Source organism: Arachis ipaensis, chromosome B07 (assembly GCF_000816755.2).
Source record: "Arachis ipaensis cultivar K30076 chromosome B07, Araip1.1, whole genome shotgun sequence".
NCBI classification, from domain to species: domain Eukaryota; kingdom Viridiplantae; phylum Streptophyta; class Magnoliopsida; order Fabales; family Fabaceae; genus Arachis; species Arachis ipaensis.
Genome location: NC_029791.2, coordinates 16266710 through 16284142, shown reverse-complemented (window position 1 = coordinate 16284142; position 17433 = coordinate 16266710). Strand labels below are relative to the sequence as shown.

The 17433-nt window shown below is 33.4% G+C and overlaps 1 protein-coding gene across 4 annotated transcripts in view; it reads left to right on the top strand.

Moving 5' to 3' along the window:
• Window positions 6303-17433, top strand: part of LOC107608823 (armadillo repeat-containing protein 7) — a 50300-nt gene continuing 39169 nt past the window's right edge. Inside the window, exons 1-7 of one of the 4 annotated variants that reach the window (XM_016310560.2) lie at window positions 6303-6732; window positions 7367-7453; window positions 7613-7649; window positions 7802-7875; window positions 7985-8078; window positions 8179-8261; window positions 8720-9179. In XM_016310560.2, coding sequence (XP_016166046.1) covers window positions 7382-7453; window positions 7613-7649; window positions 7802-7875; window positions 7985-8078; window positions 8179-8261; window positions 8720-8893 — 534 coding nt within the window. In that variant the 5' untranslated portion in view covers window positions 6303-6732; window positions 7367-7381 and the 3' untranslated portion in view covers window positions 8894-9179. Of the gene's footprint in view, window positions 6733-7342; window positions 7454-7612; window positions 7650-7801; window positions 7876-7984; window positions 8079-8178; window positions 8262-8719; window positions 9180-17433 lie in introns of those variants that run through there. The other 3 variants (XM_021107391.1, XM_021107392.1, XM_021107393.1) reach the window with 3 other exon arrangements.

The window sequence follows — 17433 nt, the reverse complement described above, 5'->3', positions numbered from 1 at the left end:
TGTACACCTCTTCGGTTAGATCTCCATAGAGAAAAGCATTGTTGACATTAAGCTGATGAATAGGCCAATGTTTAATGGAATCCAAGGCCAACACTATTTTAATTGTTGCTAGCTTCACAACAGGAGAAAAAGTTTTAAGAAAATTCATTCCTTCAGTTTGTAAAAACCCTTTTGCTACTAGTCTGACTTTGTAGCGTTCAATGGATCCGTCTTGATGTCGCTTGATCTGATAGACCCATTTGCAACCAATTGGCATCACATGAGAAGGGCATTCAACAAGAGACCATGTTTGGTTCAACTCCAGTGCCGCTAGTTCTGCCCTCATAGCATCATGCCAGTGTGGATTTGTACTGGCTTCCTTGAACGACCTGGGCTCAATATTAGAGTGCAATGATAAAATAAAGTTTTCATGAAATGCAGAGAGAGAATAAATTGAGAGGACAGAAGAAAGTGGGTAGCGACACTTTAAAGAAGATGGATTTGAGAAGGTGAGAGAGGAGCATATGTAGTCTGATAGATGTGGTGGGGGATGAGATTGACGAAGACTTCGTCGAGGTGGTAAAGGTATTGTGTTGATTGTTGAAGGTGCTGAATGAGTGGGGATAGTGGTAGATGGTGATGATATTGTGGAAGGTGGTGTTGAAGATGATGAAAGATCGGTGGATGTAGAGGATGGGTTTGGAGAGTGAGAGGAAGTTGGGGTTGAAGAGAAAACCGGGTAAGAAGGTGGAGATGGGTCCGGGTCAGTTGGGAGGGAGGGAGGCGTGACGGGTAAATGATGTGGAGTGTGAAGAGTGTGGGCTTTGATTATTGAAATGAGAGTGTTAAATGTTGGAATGGTTAAGCAAAAAATTTGTGAGTTCATGTGGGTTATTGGGTTGATATAGGATATGGCTATTTTTTGTGAAAGGAAAAATGTGTTCATGGAAAAGAATATTTCTGGACACCTTAATATTTTTATCATCTAATGAATAGAAAATAAAATCTTTTATTTCATCTTTGAATCCAAGAAAAACAGCTTTAGAAGCTCTTGGATCAAATTTGAAACGTTGTGAAATTAAAGTAGAGACAAAATATAAACAACCAAAAACTTTGAGTTCTTCATAATTTGGGGTTTTATTAAATAAAATTTCGAATTATTCTCCACATACAAGCTTTTTACCCATACAAGTCCTTATATTCAGACGCGCCTCTTCTAGCACGTCGATTTCACGTCCCTCCTAATTTAACAGATTTTTCAATCAACGCGCGCATGTTCTTTTTCATGCCGTTACTGTATGTTCTCTTTCGTTATCTTCATCACCAACACCACCACCACTACCTCCTCATCCTCCTCCTCCTTTTTTAATTGGAATTTTTTCTTCTCATTCATTTTCCTCCTTCTCCTCCTTATCTTGTTGTTGAAGATAATGAATAATTTAAGTTCAGATTATCAATTGAACCAAAACGAAATTGATTATTGTTTTGAATCCAATCAAGTAGTTGATGTGTGGTTCGATTCTAGTTAATTTTTTCGTTAGTAGTTTATGATTCTGTAGGTGAATAATGTTTCATCGTTGATGGTTTGAATATAATGGAATGTAAAAGTTCTGCAGTGGAGAAAATATTTTTATGTATTTGTAGTAAATTTGGGTGTAAGACAAAGATATTTGGGTGTATTCCTTAAGAATTTTCGGTGTATGTGTGCTGATAAATTTTGCATAATTCAAAACTCTTCTTCTCCCTCCTCCTCATCTTCTGCTGCTTCTTATTCTTCTTTTTCATCATCATCATCTTCTTTTTTTCTTGTTTCATCTTCTCAAGTTTCTTCTTGTTTTACTCCATTAACAAGAATAAAAACAAAAAAAAAACAAACAAAGAAAAAGAAGAAACATATAATGGTACAAAATTACTTGAAAGATGATGAACTTACATTCGTTCAAATAAAATGAAGAAAGAAATAAGAAAAAAAAGAAGAAGAAAAAAATGCAGCATTAGAAGAAATATTTTTCTGTATTTGCAACAAATTTGGGTGTAACACGAAGATATTTGAGTGTATTGTTTAAGAATTTTCAGTGTAGATGTACTGATAAGTTCTGCATAATTCAAAACTCTTCCTCTTCGTCATCCTCATCTTCTGTTGCTTCTTCTTCTTTTTTTTTTAATCATCATCACAATTTTTTTCTTCTTTTTTTCTTATTCATCTTTTCCTTTTTGTTTTATCTTCTCAAGTTTCTTCTTGTTTTACTCTCTCACCAACACCACCTCCTCCTCCTCCTCTTCTTTCTCCTTCTCTTTTCATTGAAATTTATTTTTCTCCTTCCTTTTCCTCATTCTCCTCCATCATCAGTTATCTCGTTATTGAAGATAACGAATAATTTAAGTTCAGATTGTCAATTGAACCAGAACGAAATTGATTATTTTAAATCCAATCAAGTAGTTGAGGTGTGGTTCAATTCTAATTAATATTTTTGTTAGTAGTTTATGATTCTGTAGGTGAATAATGTTGTTTTTATTTGTGAATATTGTTGTTCATTGTTGATGGTTTGAATTGAATGTAATGTATAAGTTCTGCATTAAAGAAAATATTTTTCTGTATTTGGGTGTAACACGAAGATATTTGGGTGTATTCTTTAAGAATTTTTGGTGTATGTGTGCTGATAAGTTCTGCATAATTCAAAACTCTTCTTCTCCCTCCTCCTCATCTTCTGCCACTTCTTCTTCTTCTTTTTTATCATCATCATCATCATCATCTTTTTTTTTTTATTTATCTTTTTTTCTTGTTTTAGCTTCTCAAGTTTCTTCTTGTTTTACTCTTTTAACAAGAATAAAAACAAAAAAATCAATCAAAGAAGAAGAAGAAACACATAATGGTATAAAATTACTTGGAAGAGGATGAACTTATATTCGTTCAACTAAAAGAAAGAAAGAAATAAGAAAAAAAAGAAAAAAATACAGAATTAAAGGAAATATTTTTCTGTATTAACAGCAAATTTGGGTGTAACACGAAGATATTTGGATGTATTGTTTAAAAATTTTCGGTGTATGTATGCTGATAAGTTCTGCATAATTCAAAACTCTTCTTCTTCCTCCTTCTTATCTTCTGCTGCTTCTTCTTCTTCTTCATCTTCTCATTTTATATTCTCATAAGTCTTTTTGGGAGGAAAAAATCAAATAAAGAAAAAAAAATACATAATGTTGTAAAATTAATAGAAAGAGAAGGAGGAAAAAATGTACCAACAATAACAGTAATAAAAAATAACGATAAAGATAAAACACGCGAAGAAAAATGAGGAGAAATGCAAAGAAGAAGGAGAAGAAGGAAGAGGAGGAGGAGGAGGAGGAAGAGGAACGTGAAGCGCGCTATGAAAACTGTTGAGTAGCGCGCGTGTTAACATGCTCGTATGGGTGAGCGTTCTTTTTGTTGGGTTTGACCCAACTTATATGACTTGTAAAACAAAATGACTTGTATGTGTAACACTTTTGAAAAATTTCATAGGGTATTTTAGAATTTAAAATTAAAGAAAGTACCTTATTTATTAAATAAACTGCATAATTAATGGCATATGACCAAAAATAAATAGAGAGATTTGATTGAAACATAAGAGCTCTAGCAATAGTTAAGATATGTTAATATTTGTGTTCAACTCGTTCATTTTGTTGTAGAGTCTCAACGCAACTAACTGGTGAATTATACCTCTAAAAGAAAAGAAATAATATAAGATAAATTCTGGACCATTATTTAAACTGTGCTTTTGACTTTTGAATTAAATTATGTTGCAACTAAGGCAAAGAAATTTTTAACATGTTGCGAAACTTCACCTTTTGTTTTTAGCAAAATCACCCAAGTGAAATGACTAAAATCATCCACAATGGTTAAAAAATTACTTATGATTGTAAATTGAGTTTTGCTTGAAAAGATTTTATATGTCTAAATACAATAACTCAAAAATGATACTAGCTCTATTAAAACTTTAAAAAAATGATAATTTTTTTTGCTTTGAAATATGACATAGGCCACAAATTTGTATATAGTATGAGAAAATAAAAAAAAAAACTGCCCATATAAAATATTAAGTCCTTATCTAAAAATATGTCCTAATAAAAAATGTCACAAATTAAAAGGTGTGATAGGTAAAGTTTATATGGAGTTTATTTTATGAAATGCCACTAATCCACTATGTAGAGCTTGCTCAAGGATATATAACCCCTTTTTCATTTTACTCAAACCAATAATCTTCAAGTTGTTGAATTCTTGTAATGTGCAAAATTGACGAGAAAAAATAAGTTCACAGTGAAGTTTGTATGTAATTTTAGAAATAAAAATTAAATTGAAAATAAAATATAGTAGATAAAAAATATCATGAATAATTAATGAAAAAAATTTGGCCATCCCTTTGTAATGAGCAATAACACGTGAATCATTAGGTATGTAAATAATGATGAATTTAATAGGATAATATGATAAAAATCATATAAATTAAAAATAATGTGATTAATGGCTCTTGAGTCAATGACCAAGCACAATTAAAATTGAAATTATATTAGATGAAGTATTATTCAAAGCAGAAAAGCAATATGAAGAATAAAATAAGTGTGTACTCAAATTTGAACTAGGAAGAAGCCTAATTTAGAAAAAGAGAAAAAGACGGATAGGTCTCTAATTTTTTAAATTTTTGACAAATACATTTCTAATAAAATTTAAATACAAAAAAGTTCCTGACTTTAATAAATGGAGGACAATTTAGTCCTTCCGTCTATTTGCCTCTCATACATTAGACGTTACTGGCTGACGTGGCTGAAACAGTGTCCAGGTGTCTGTTATGGTGCCACGCTGGAAGGGGAATAAAGTTCGAAGGACAAATAGGTCTTTGAGAATTTAGTTCATTATACTTCTATTATGCTTCTATTATGAGAATTTAGTTTATAAAATTATGCTTGTATTTTGAAATCTAGTTAACTTGTTGTATTCTGCAATTTAAATTATTTGTATTAAAATTGCAGAAATTGAGCTTGTTTTGTTTCTATTTTTTTTCTTAAATTGTATTAGTTAAGTTTTAGTGCATTTGTGTATTATATTAGAATTTGTTAAATTACATTACTTCAGTTTTCATCATACCAGTGGCATTAGTTAGCATGAGTTCATTTATGCATCAAGTTAGCATTAGTTCATTTGTGCATCATTCATATATTAAGTTAGCATTAGTGCATTTATGTATTATATTAAAACTAGTATATTTATCCATAATAACATTACGAGAATAATTTTTTTTTTAAAATTATAGTTCACTTTGTTCTAACAATATAAATTATGCATGGCACAAAAGATTTATAAAATCAAACTATTTTTACAAAAAAGTTGTAAGTTGACAAAAGTCTCTGACTAAGAAAACCAAAATATCTGCAGATAAAAAATTAACTAATAAAATTTTTAGTTATTATTTTTATATGAAAAAATTTAATTTTTTATTAATAATTAATTTTAACATTCGTTATCTAAAATTTAAAATAATTTAATATGTATACTTTTATATTTAAAATATTTTAATTATAAAAAAATATCAGATGACATATTTTGATTTGTCAAATTACTAATATAAAATATAATTATATATAGAATAAAAATAATAGAAAAAAAAATAAATAAAAAAATTTAAGAAAAAAATTAATTAAAAAAAAAATATTTTCTCTCAATTTTGTACCATGCATAGTTTATTAAACTTTGTTCTTGACTTTGTTCTAACATTTGAAGTTTTGGCCATAAAAAATGGTATGTATCAGCAGAACTCTGTTGAGCTCTGACACTATAATAAAACAGAACTCTTTGTTGAACTCTTATAGTTATCCCCTTCAACCACAACATTGAAAAAAACACCCCTCCATTGCTAATTTCAATCCCAGTAAATAAGAGAGTGCCTCTGTCTCCTTGACCGAATGAATCCATGCCATGGATCTTTCAGGTTGCAGCAGCTCCAGCTCTGCGGTCTCATCCATTTGCTCCGGCGGCATCAAAGTTGTGCAAAGAGGTGAGATACTGATTCCTCTCTGTTGTAGGTTTTTTTTCTTGTGGGCAGGACATTAGAGATGAGCCTCCAGGTGAAATTCAGTACTCTTGGCAGAGCTGGGATTTTCCATAAACCTTAATTACTCATTACATCACATTCTCTAAGACAACCTTTGTGAAAAGAAAAATACACATTTAATACTATTTTTTTTTTTGTGAAATTCAGATTGGATTTGGATTTGGGCTTGGACTGTGCTCATCCATGGAAGGCCCAACTCTGGGGCATGGAACAACAGCGTGGACTTTCTACCACAGTACCACTACGTGCGCATCTGGTTCACCTTCAGAATCAGAACAACTCGTCCTTCGGCTTGTTTCGCCGCCGACGTCACTGTGTGAGAATGAGAAGGCAAGTCCGGTGACTGAGGAGCAGTTGACCCGCCGCCACAAATCGTGTTGTGCCGCTCGTCTCTGATCCTCCAACAAGGAACTGTGAGCAGCTTCTCCTCTGGCCAAAGAGTGACCCTCCTAACCGCCGAGAACCAACTATCGCTTTCTGCTGCCGCATAATCCTCCTTGCGCGGCTGTGCTTCTGCCACAGTCTTCTCCGTCACAGCTCCGCCAAAGATCACCGCGTGCAAGTTCAAACCTTTCGCCCTTGCTTCGATCTTCGAAGCCATTGGTTGCATCGCAATAGAATTTTGCTCGGCTCTTCCAAATCATCTTCGTCTTTTGCTTCTGGTCTCTTGGTGAGAGTGATTCTGGAATTTCTATTGTTGTTATTGATGATTCCGTATTTGCAACAACAAATTTTATCTCTAATTCTGGATTTGCTATGGAACTGTGATCTGGTTTTTCTATTCAAATGTTGATATATGATGTTTGCTTCTGAATCTTTGATCTGCAATAATTTTTTCTTTTTCATTGTAGAATTTTACCTGATACAATGTTCGGAAAATAGTTTTCAGATTTTCAAAAAAGGCTTCTCTATGAATGTGAATTTGCAATCCGTTAATAAAAAATCGTTAAATCCTGCATTCTTTGATGTTACAATTGTTTTGATATTATTTCAGTACTCTAAATATATTCGTTTGAATGATACTATTGAATACCTTTTTTTATACACTACGCACACCACTTTGTCCATCAAGTGTTGTTAGTTTTTATCTCATGTCATCAAAATTAGCCAGGAAGCTTAATGTAGCAGTAATCACAATTACTTCTAGGCTATCTCCATCTTTCTCTTTTAATGCCCTTCCAAGCTTGTATCGTTCTTGTTGGCATTCCCTCCCATGCTTCTCTTACTATTTCTATCAGCAAGTTTTAGTGCTAACAGATTTGTATTTTTATTATTATTAGTATTAACAAATAGTTATTGAGCAGAAGAGGAAACCATTGATGTTCACCAATGACCAGAGACAACAAGAGCGAACTGGAAAATATGGAAGTCCTAGATTTCAATACCTTCAGGTGTTTCACTCATCATCTTTTTCTTTTCAACTTCTGTTGCTTTTATTACTATAACAGCAACAACAACAGCAAAACAAAAACAAACAATAGTCATATACAACTATTTTAATTTTGTTGCATTGATTTAGTATTTTCGTTGATAGATGACGATTGTTTCAGGAACTGGTGTCTCAGTTTCAGAACACAGCCGATGAAGGTATACTTTTTTTTCATTTATTTTTAGAAGTTTTATTTGATAATTTAGTAATGTCTGAAACACTCTTTTCAACTGCATTTGTAAAGACACATTTGTCTTCTAGAGTTCTAGATTGCTGAAACTTTTTCATATTCTTTTTCCCCCCTTAACAGAAGCAAAAGAGAGGATTTTGGCAAATTTGGCCAACTTCGCTTATGATCCTTACAATTATAACTTTTTGCGACAGGTATGGAGCCAAAGAATTGCATATTATGTACTTTGTAACTTTCTTTAATATCGATGCACGCATTGTTCAGTTTGTAACTTCTGTTTTACCCAATTTGACACATGAGCAGCTTAATATTTTGGAACTCTTCCTGGACTGCATGACTGAACCCAATGAAAAACTTGTAGAGTTTGGTGTTGGAGGCATCTGCAATTCTTGTGCTGGTAAAATGCTAGTTGTTTTGCTCTTGTTTTGTAAACTTTTATTTTAAAGAATTTTATTCATGATAACAGCATTTTGAATTTATTTATTTATTTATTTTAGATCAGGCAAATATTGCAATTGTAAGTAAGTTTGGTGGCATACCTCTTATCATTCAATGTCTATCAAGCCCAGTCAGGAACACTGTAAGGATAAGAAACTTTCTTGAGTTTGTTTTGCTTGACCACCTCATGATTTTGTTTTGGCTCTTTAGTTCAACCTGTGAATGCTACAAGCCAAAAGGGACATGTAAAGCGAGAATCTTAAAATTGTTTTTGACACAATAATCTTCCCCCTAGTTTATGTTATATATGAGCATGATTCATATTTGTTACTCTATCTTTGAAATTTAGGTTCTCTTAGTGTCTTCTGTGTATCAGAAGAAATAACTTCGAATGATTTTTCATAGGAGGTTTAGTAAAACATGTTAGATTCTCTATAATGTTATACCTTTATACCTGTTAAACTTGCTTACTAATAATTTGTCCTCAAAATTACCTAGTAACTGCTGAGTAAATCATGTATCTTTATTGACCTTAACATTCTTAATTTTCTTCTTATTATGATTCGATGTATCACTGAGTAATTACCATTTGATATTTAGGTAAATTATGCACTTGGAGCACTTTATTATGTGTGTAATGAATCTAACAAGGAAGAGATTTTAAAACCAGAAGTTATTGATGCCATCAAAAGGTATGCAGCAGCTGAAGAAGTTAGTGCAAGCTTCAGTAATCTAGCTAAAGCTTTCCTAGACAAACATCTATCTGAGAACTAGAGTTTACTATTCAATATCAGTGAGACTATCCTGTATAAGGTTATTTTCTGGCTTATAACTTAATTACTCTACAATGTTCACTTTGGTTTAAGTTCAATTAGCATTTATTCAAATTATATAGTCTTGTGAACAACATTATTTAATTGATACTGAGAGTTGAGATTTTGAAAGGAAAGGAAAAGAAAGGAATGGGGGATTCCTTGCATCCTTTTCCATCTTAGACCTCAATTCACAAATATTATTTGGTTGTGGATGTATAAATAGGATGGAAATTTTTATAGGTGAACTCCGTGTGTAAGTTTATGTAACTAGACTTATCGATGAAAATTTTCCTACCCCATTTTTAATTACCCCGAGCCAACCAGACCTTCAGGAAAAAATTTCAGGGCCAACTCTCATGATATATTTTTGTAAATTGAGAGTTGTTCTCATTGGGTGCAACTTACTTTGGTTGTTTTTGTCAGTATAATTATTGTATATTTTTTATATTCTGATGGTTTAAAAGTTCAGATAAAGTTGTTTAGTAGCCACCTTAATCTAATATGTGCAGTGCTTATTAAGTTATTGTGCAGATGTTACCAACATACAAGTTTTCCCCTAGAAATTCACTTGGATACTTGTCCCTTTTTAAGATACAGGAGCTAGCTGTATCAATAAATGTATTGTCATAATTTCCAAAGTAACTTCCATATAAATAAATAAGGGTGGAGTTGTGGAGAGATAATTGTTGTAATGTACTATTTGGCATTTCTATTTGCTGGCATATTGGATTAACAAGGTTGAAGCATATTTGTTGTAGGTCTAGAATTAAATAATAAAAACTGTTGATTTTGATGTCCTGAAGCTCACAATAAAATATATTTTTTTGCAGATAAACCTTTAGTACTTTTTTTTCCCACTATTCTGTTATGAAAAGTTGTAGGAAAGGGATGTGTACTTAAATTAAATGTTCTCTTCTGTTTACACTTTAACAGTCAAATGTATCACAATTTCTTATGAGGGGGGATGAGATGTCATCTCACTCTACATGTGTCAAATATTCTGAAATGTTGCCAACATATCTAACTAATTTATCTCTCCAAAATATTCGATTTATAATATCTATTATCATTTTATCTTTCTGCACATTAGAAAACTTCACATTGAGTTCATTACAAATTGTTTAGTAAAACATCTTTATTTACTAACTAATTCATTGTATTAATATTTCGCTGTTTGTTGTGCCTAAAGTTATGGACTTGATAAAGTTAAAAATAGTTTAATAAATGATACACTAAAATATAAAATTATTATATTGAGCTTAATTTTTTTTAAAAGCAATAGACATTATGAACTGAGAGTAGGGGTGGCAATATGAATCCTACTCGCGGGTATCCAATCCGATTCCACTCGATCGGGTAGGGTTGCCAACCCGATCTGCAGCGAATAGGGTAGGGTGCGTGTAGGGTTTTTGTGCAGACCGGATAGGGTGCGGGTTGAGATTCAATCCTATCCGACCAACATGCACTCTATATATGTTTATGTTATATACTTATATAAAAATATGTTTTAAGTGGATGTTGAATCAAAGACCTCTCATTAAATACAAAAGATCCTTAACCACTAAAAGAAAATTATTAATTGATAATTTAATATTTTTTTTACATAAAAATCAATTCTATTTTAAATTATCATCAAATTATATAATAATGTTATATTTTTTGTAATCCGTAGGTAGGATTGGGTACTCGCAGGTTAAGAGCGGATAGGGTTAGGGTTGGGATATTATCAATTCGCGAGTAGAATTAGGGTTGGATCCAAATCCTATCATATCCTACCCATTGCCACTTCTAACTGAGAGGAGAATATATTTTTTTTAATTATAAATGTGTTTTTGTCGTGAAATTTCATTTAAGGGCAGACAATAGAAAAAACAATATTATAACAGAAAAATACGGTGAAATTGAAAATACATTTCGTAAAAGAAATTTAAAAAATTAAGAATTTAAAATTTAAAAGAAACTGAGTAAGCAGATGCAATTGAAATTGTAAACAATTATTGTAATAGACACTTATCCATATTAGTTTGATTTGATTTGATACCCTTTTGAAATTTAATTGCTGAATATTATAAAATTGTCGAGATATAGAAAGGAGAGTCAACTACTTCCCTGGGACAGTAGAGCAACTCCAACGCTAGAAAATGGAGTCTCTCTTTTGATATCTGGAGATCTAATTATCATTGAAGTGAAGTGTGAAAAGTGAAAAGAGACTTTTTACGTGGATTAAAGTTGAGAATTTTTCTAAAGAAAAATTTACAGCAGCCAATAATTTATTATCGTATGATAAGTTAATAAAAAAAATTAAAAAATTTAATATTTTTTAACAATGAATTATTTCTGAATTTATAAATTTTAATAATATTATTGTAAAAAAATAGTAATTACATTAATTTTAATTACTTAAATTAATTAATTAATTAAGTGAGACTACAATAGGAATTAAAGTTTGTTTCTCCTAATAGAGAAGAGAGAGATGCTTTGAGTTTCTATTTACTGTTTATGACGCAAAAATTAATGTGGAGTTACTTTTTATGACAGGTGGGTCATAAATAGGGATGGAATGAGTTTTCTACTAGAGATGGTCTCTTAGGACTCACAATATAGACTCTATCTAACGATTTTTTTCTTGTAAAAACTCAAAGCAACCACTAAGCTAACCATTTAATTTTAATTTAGTATTTTTGTTATTTAAAGAGTAATGTTACAAGAATTTGGGGTTAGAAAAAGAGTGGCAAGACATTTAGTTTTGTTTGTGTTATTTAATTTTATTAAGGAGGCCACTCAGATAAACACGCCTAAAACGTCTTTTTTTAAAGATGTTTTCATATTGTGTTTTAATTGGTTTCTGTATAATTTATTCGGTGTTCCTCATCACATATTATTAAATTCTTCAAAAGATTTTCTTTCCAAAAACACTAAAAAATGAACCAATGTGAGTCATAACTATTAAGTTGGGAGACATAATTGTTAGAACTGATTAGGAACCAATTGGGAGACATAATTTGTTGTTACTTGATTAGGAACCAATTGTGAGTCATAACTATTAAATTGAGTAAATCGAAATTTTTAAAATTAGATTGAAATATAATTGTTAGAACTGAACCAGTGATCGAACCGATCAAGCTACTGGTTTACTGGTTTATTGGTTCAACTGATAAATTACTGGTTGAACCGATAAAACTGGTCTCACGTAAATATAAAAATATAAAATAGTTAAAAACTTAAAATTAAAATTTGAAATGATATCTTCACTAAACATTTTATGAGAAATCAAGTCTCAACTTCTAAAAATAACTAATATAAAAAAAACCATAAAATTTTAATACTACAATAGAAAATTTTCAACTCATAAATAAAATAAAATTAATTTTAAAAAAATTTAATCCACATATAAAATTAAAATAAAATCCAAACTTTATTCTACCCTATTTATTATCCCAATAGCAAAGATCATAATTTGAACAAAAAATCTGATGTTGTACAAATAATTCTCTATCTTAGAACTATTCGAAGTATCTTGTGCCAATCAGAGTCATCTACCAAATAAATAGCATTAGTATCTTATCCACTTTAAACCTTCATAAAAGATAAAATGGTTATTTAAAGATTTTTTTATATAAGGTTATTTTCTGGCTTATAACTTAATTACTCTACAATGTTCACTTCGATTTAAGTTCAATTAGCATTTATTTAAATTATATAGTCTTGTGAAATGTGAACAACATTATTTACTTGATACTCAGAACTGAGCTTTGGAAAGGAAAGGAGAAGAAAAGAATGGGTTGTTGAGAAAGGTGGAATCAATTTTATTCTTCAAGCGTTTCCTTTAATTCTTTTCCATCTTAGACCTCAATTCACAAATATTATTTGGTGTGGATGTATAAATAGGATAAAAATTTTTATAGGTAAACTCTGTGCGTAGTTTTAGGCTCAACCCGACATAATGTGCATTTAAAATGGAAGTCGAAAAATTTTTTAACTTCATGATCACGCAACAGGGAGTAAAGATAAACCCAAAAAATGCAAAGTCATTTTCGAAATGAACAGTTCTACAAATCTCAAGGACATTTAAATACTAATTGGATGACTAGTCGTCCTCTTGTGCTTTCTCAGAGTCTCATGAAAAAGGGTATACATTTCAAATGGGAACTTGAATGTGAAAAGGCGTTCCAACACTTCAAAAAAGTGTTAGTAAAAACTCTCATACTCTCAAAATCCAAGACAAGTGAAACATTGTACTTCTACTTATCCATAACAGAGGAAGCGCTAGCAGCGACGCTAATCGAGGAAGACGAACAAAAAACGCAAGGTCTCATATACTTCATAAGTAAAGTTTTTCGAAACACCGAGACACGTTACTCCAGCCTTGAGAAACTCGCCTACGCACTACTCATGGTGTCCCGATGGCTCCGGCAATAATTTCAGAGCCACCTTACTATGGTCTGAATAGACCAAGCCGTCAAACAAGTACTTCAGAAGTCAGACCTAGCAAGGCGAATGCTCTCTTGGTCGGTTGAGTTATCCCAATATGAAGTCCGGTTTCAAAAGTAGTATTGGTTTTAAAGGAAAAGGATTTGAGTTTCTAAATGATTTGCAAATCCGACTGCAAATTTTAGATTAAGTGAGAAGTAAAAGTAATTCTTGACATGATGTGAATTAATTACATATATTGTTGTTGAAAATAAAAGATGTCAATGTGTGATCTTGAATTGGGACTCTTATGAATTGGATTCTGATTATGATTATTGATTACTTGCCTAGGTAGAAGCAAGGGTTATGCCTTACTTGCTCTGGGTTAAGGTTTGGGACACCTGGGTAGGCGCAAGGGTTGTGACTTAGTCTCACTTGTTTTGGGTTGAGATTTTAAACACCTGCTTGGGTAGATATAAGGATTGAGGTGTTGTCCCACTTGTTCCGGGATGTGATGAAAGGCATCTGTCTGGATAGATGTAAGGGTTGAGGCATTGTCCTACTTGTTCCAGGATGTGGTGAAAGGCACCTGCCTGGGTAGATGCAAGGGTTGAGGCATTGTCTCACTTGCTCTGGGTTGCGGTGTGAAGCATCTGCATGGTTAGACGTAAGGATTGTGGTTAGTCCCACTTGCTCCGTGATATGGTATTCTATGTCCGGGTTAGCTACTGGATGTGTCGGGTTTGGCATTATAACCGATAAGTGAGCTCATGCCCAGTAGGATAAGCATGCATCATATTGTTTGGGTGTACATATTTTATTTGGTTTGCCTATGTGAATATTTCTGTTTAACTGCTAATTGTCATACTGTAATTGCTCTCGGTTGTGTTTGAACTTCATTACTTGTGATTGTGACTGGTTGGTTCGGATTATAGTCGTTTGAGTGTTGATCAATTTTCCTTGGGCCGGAGGCTGTGATTTGATTATATATTGGGACGAAGGCCGTGATTTGATTATAGGTTTAATTACTCTGTTGGTCCCTATAGTTTCGCAAAATTTTTAATTAGGTCCCTATACCTTTTTTTTAATTGAGTCCTTGCACCAATTTTTTTTAATTTGGTCCCTATATTTTTTTCTTTTTTTTGGGTCCCTACACCAATTTTTTTAATTGAGTCCCTATACAATTAAACCAATTACTGTCAAGAGGGACCTAACTGAAAAAAAATTGGTGCAGAACCAAATTAAAAGGAAAAAAAGATATAGGGACCTAATTGAAAATTTTGCGAAATTGTGGAGACCAACAGAGTAATTAAACCTTGATTATATGTTGGGTCAGAGGCTATGATTTGATTATATGCTAGGTCGGAGGCCATGATTTGATTATATGTTGGGCTAAAAGCCATGATTTAATTATGTTTGGGCCAGAGGCCGTAATTGGGTAAGTTATATGTCTTGGTAAGTTTGATAAGAATGATTCTTTGTATGAGGTAGAATCTTTTGGATATTATGCTTTGATTGGCTTTTATAAATTTAAAATATGAATTTGGATTTAAGATAAGTAATTGTTGATTTTCGAAAAGATTCATAAGACGAATGATGATCACTACGGTTGAAAACAACTTTCTTTTATATATTTTCTTATGACAATTCTAAAACTCCTCTAATGAGACCGTGTGATTAGGTTCTCACCCCCTACAGCCTTACTTTATCAGAAAATGAGCGAAGAAGCTTATGAAGAGTATACTGCGCTTTTGTTATGTGATATCGTTGTATTAGCTTAGTTATTACTTTTTCCTCTCCATTATTATTATATTTTTGTAAGAGGGATAGGAGTCATGATTGTAATAACATATATGTATATAATACTTGTAAGTTGCTTGAGTAAGAAGTTTTGTATACGTGTATAAGCTTATTTATCTTCAGTTAAAAAGTATGTTTTTTTAAAGAAAAAGTATTTTCAGTTTTTCAAAGAAAACAGCGATACGGTTCTGAGTTAGCAGCTCTTATTTTGTTATTAAGTATATGAAAATTGTCGTAATATCCTCGCTATCAGAGTGGCATAGCCAGAAGCGTGACATTTTGGTAGTAAGGGTGTTACATAGCCCACCAACGAGAACTTGCCCTGAAACAAAGGGTAAGCCTGAGGTATAACCGAGACATCATGAAACGAGAGTTCAAGCAAGGAGATCTAATCTTACGATGCAACGACATAGGCCCTCCCACAATGGGGAAACAAAAACTGACTTCTAACTGGAAAGGGCCTACTGAGTTAAATCTGTAATCGAAAAAGGAGCCTACAAACCGAAGTAGCTCAATGGCACCGAGGTAGCAAGATCGTGGAACACCGCAAACATACGACACTACTACTACTCTTAGGCGACCGCCACCGAGTTGATAACTTTAGCAAAATTTAAGGTTTATCTACAGTTCTTTTATTTCCTTTGCTTTGTTTTAGTTTTTTCGTTTTTCATATTTATGATCAAATCGTTTTCCGGGTTCTCTTTCCTACCCAAAAGACAACGGGAGGTTTTAACGAGGTCCAATCTTCAATAAAATATTATTTATTCAAATATTCCTTTTTAAGTTTCCACGTTTCTACCTGAGCAAAATGGTATAAACAAAATAGCTACCCCGGGGCCCGATCACCCTCGAAGGCTATGAAACGGATATCCAAACAAACACAATAAGCACGCAATTCAGCCCATCAAGAGGCCCAAAAGCATTTCGTAACAAAACGGCCCAAAAAAGGCCACCAGAGTAGTGCATATGTCGAACAGACGGCTCACAAACTTCAAAAACTAGCCAAAAAAGCAATGTATATACGCTGAACAAACGGCTTACAAACTTAAGCAAATTGTTCCATAATACCATAAAATAAAACTACTCTATATCAATGATCTCCCCATCATGAACAGTCCGGAAGGCCCGCAATACGGACACATCAACCTCGGGGGCCAGCACCTTGACCTGAGCTTTCAAGGCCTCCTCAGTCGCAGAAATCGCATACGTAACATCAGCAAGCAGGCCTTCCCTATCCCTCTTCAGTTGAGCGACCTCGGTCCTCAAACGCTCCACCTCAGCAAGGGTAGAAGCGTCCCCTGACTCAACCTCGGCATCCCGCTTCCACTGTCGAGCCAGTTGATAAAGAAGCAAGGTCTCCAACTCGGAAAGACGGAGGATCTCTGAACCAACATCCTCAGCATCTTTCACAGCCTTCAGCTGAGCAGTCTTAGCAACCTCCAGTTTCTCTTTCAGCTTACTGACCTCCGCTTGAGACTGACGGAGCTTGCCATCCAGAAGGAATACCTGAGACAGCATCGGCTTCGCCTTTTGAACAATGACAACTGAGCGAAGGAGAGCGCAAAACATGGACTTTGCCTAGTCGGCATGATCGCAGTCATGGAAAAAGTCCTCAATACTCGACAGAAGATGTTGATCGATGAAAGCCAGAGCATCAAAATCCGGATCCATCACGGAAGAGACAGACACCTCCTCCTCAAGGTTTTTCCCACCGCTCCCTTCAATCGGCCTTTTTCGCTTCTTGCTAGACTCGGGGATGGGAATCTCCAAAACCTCCACATCAGCACCGATTAACCTAGCCACAACCATCTCCTGAGATATAGTTTGTGAACTTGACTGAGAGACGGGTTGAGGAGTTGACGGCGAGGCCTCATCACTGAGACTCTCTGAGTCATGAGCAAAGGCAGCCTTGAACCTCGCCAAAGTAGACAACCCTTCAACCATCTCAACTGAAAAGCTAAACCAAACAAAAGTTTACAAGTTATAAACTAGGAAACAAAGCAATAGATTGGATACCAAGAAAAAAAGAAAGAAAACAAAACCAACCAACATACAACCAACGCGCCCCCGAATCACCCATAACATCCTGAGGACTTAACAGCCTGTCCCCAAAGACAGCCAATAGAATATCAGCAATATCTTTAATTTTAGGGACAACCCCTCATAAGTAATCTTCGTCAGGTAAGACAAACCCGAGCAAAATTCCAGTAAGTGGCGAAGCGACGTTCTCATTCCAGAGTTAGCCAAAAGAGGTGAACTTTGAAATATTCCTCCTTAAAATCGTGGAAG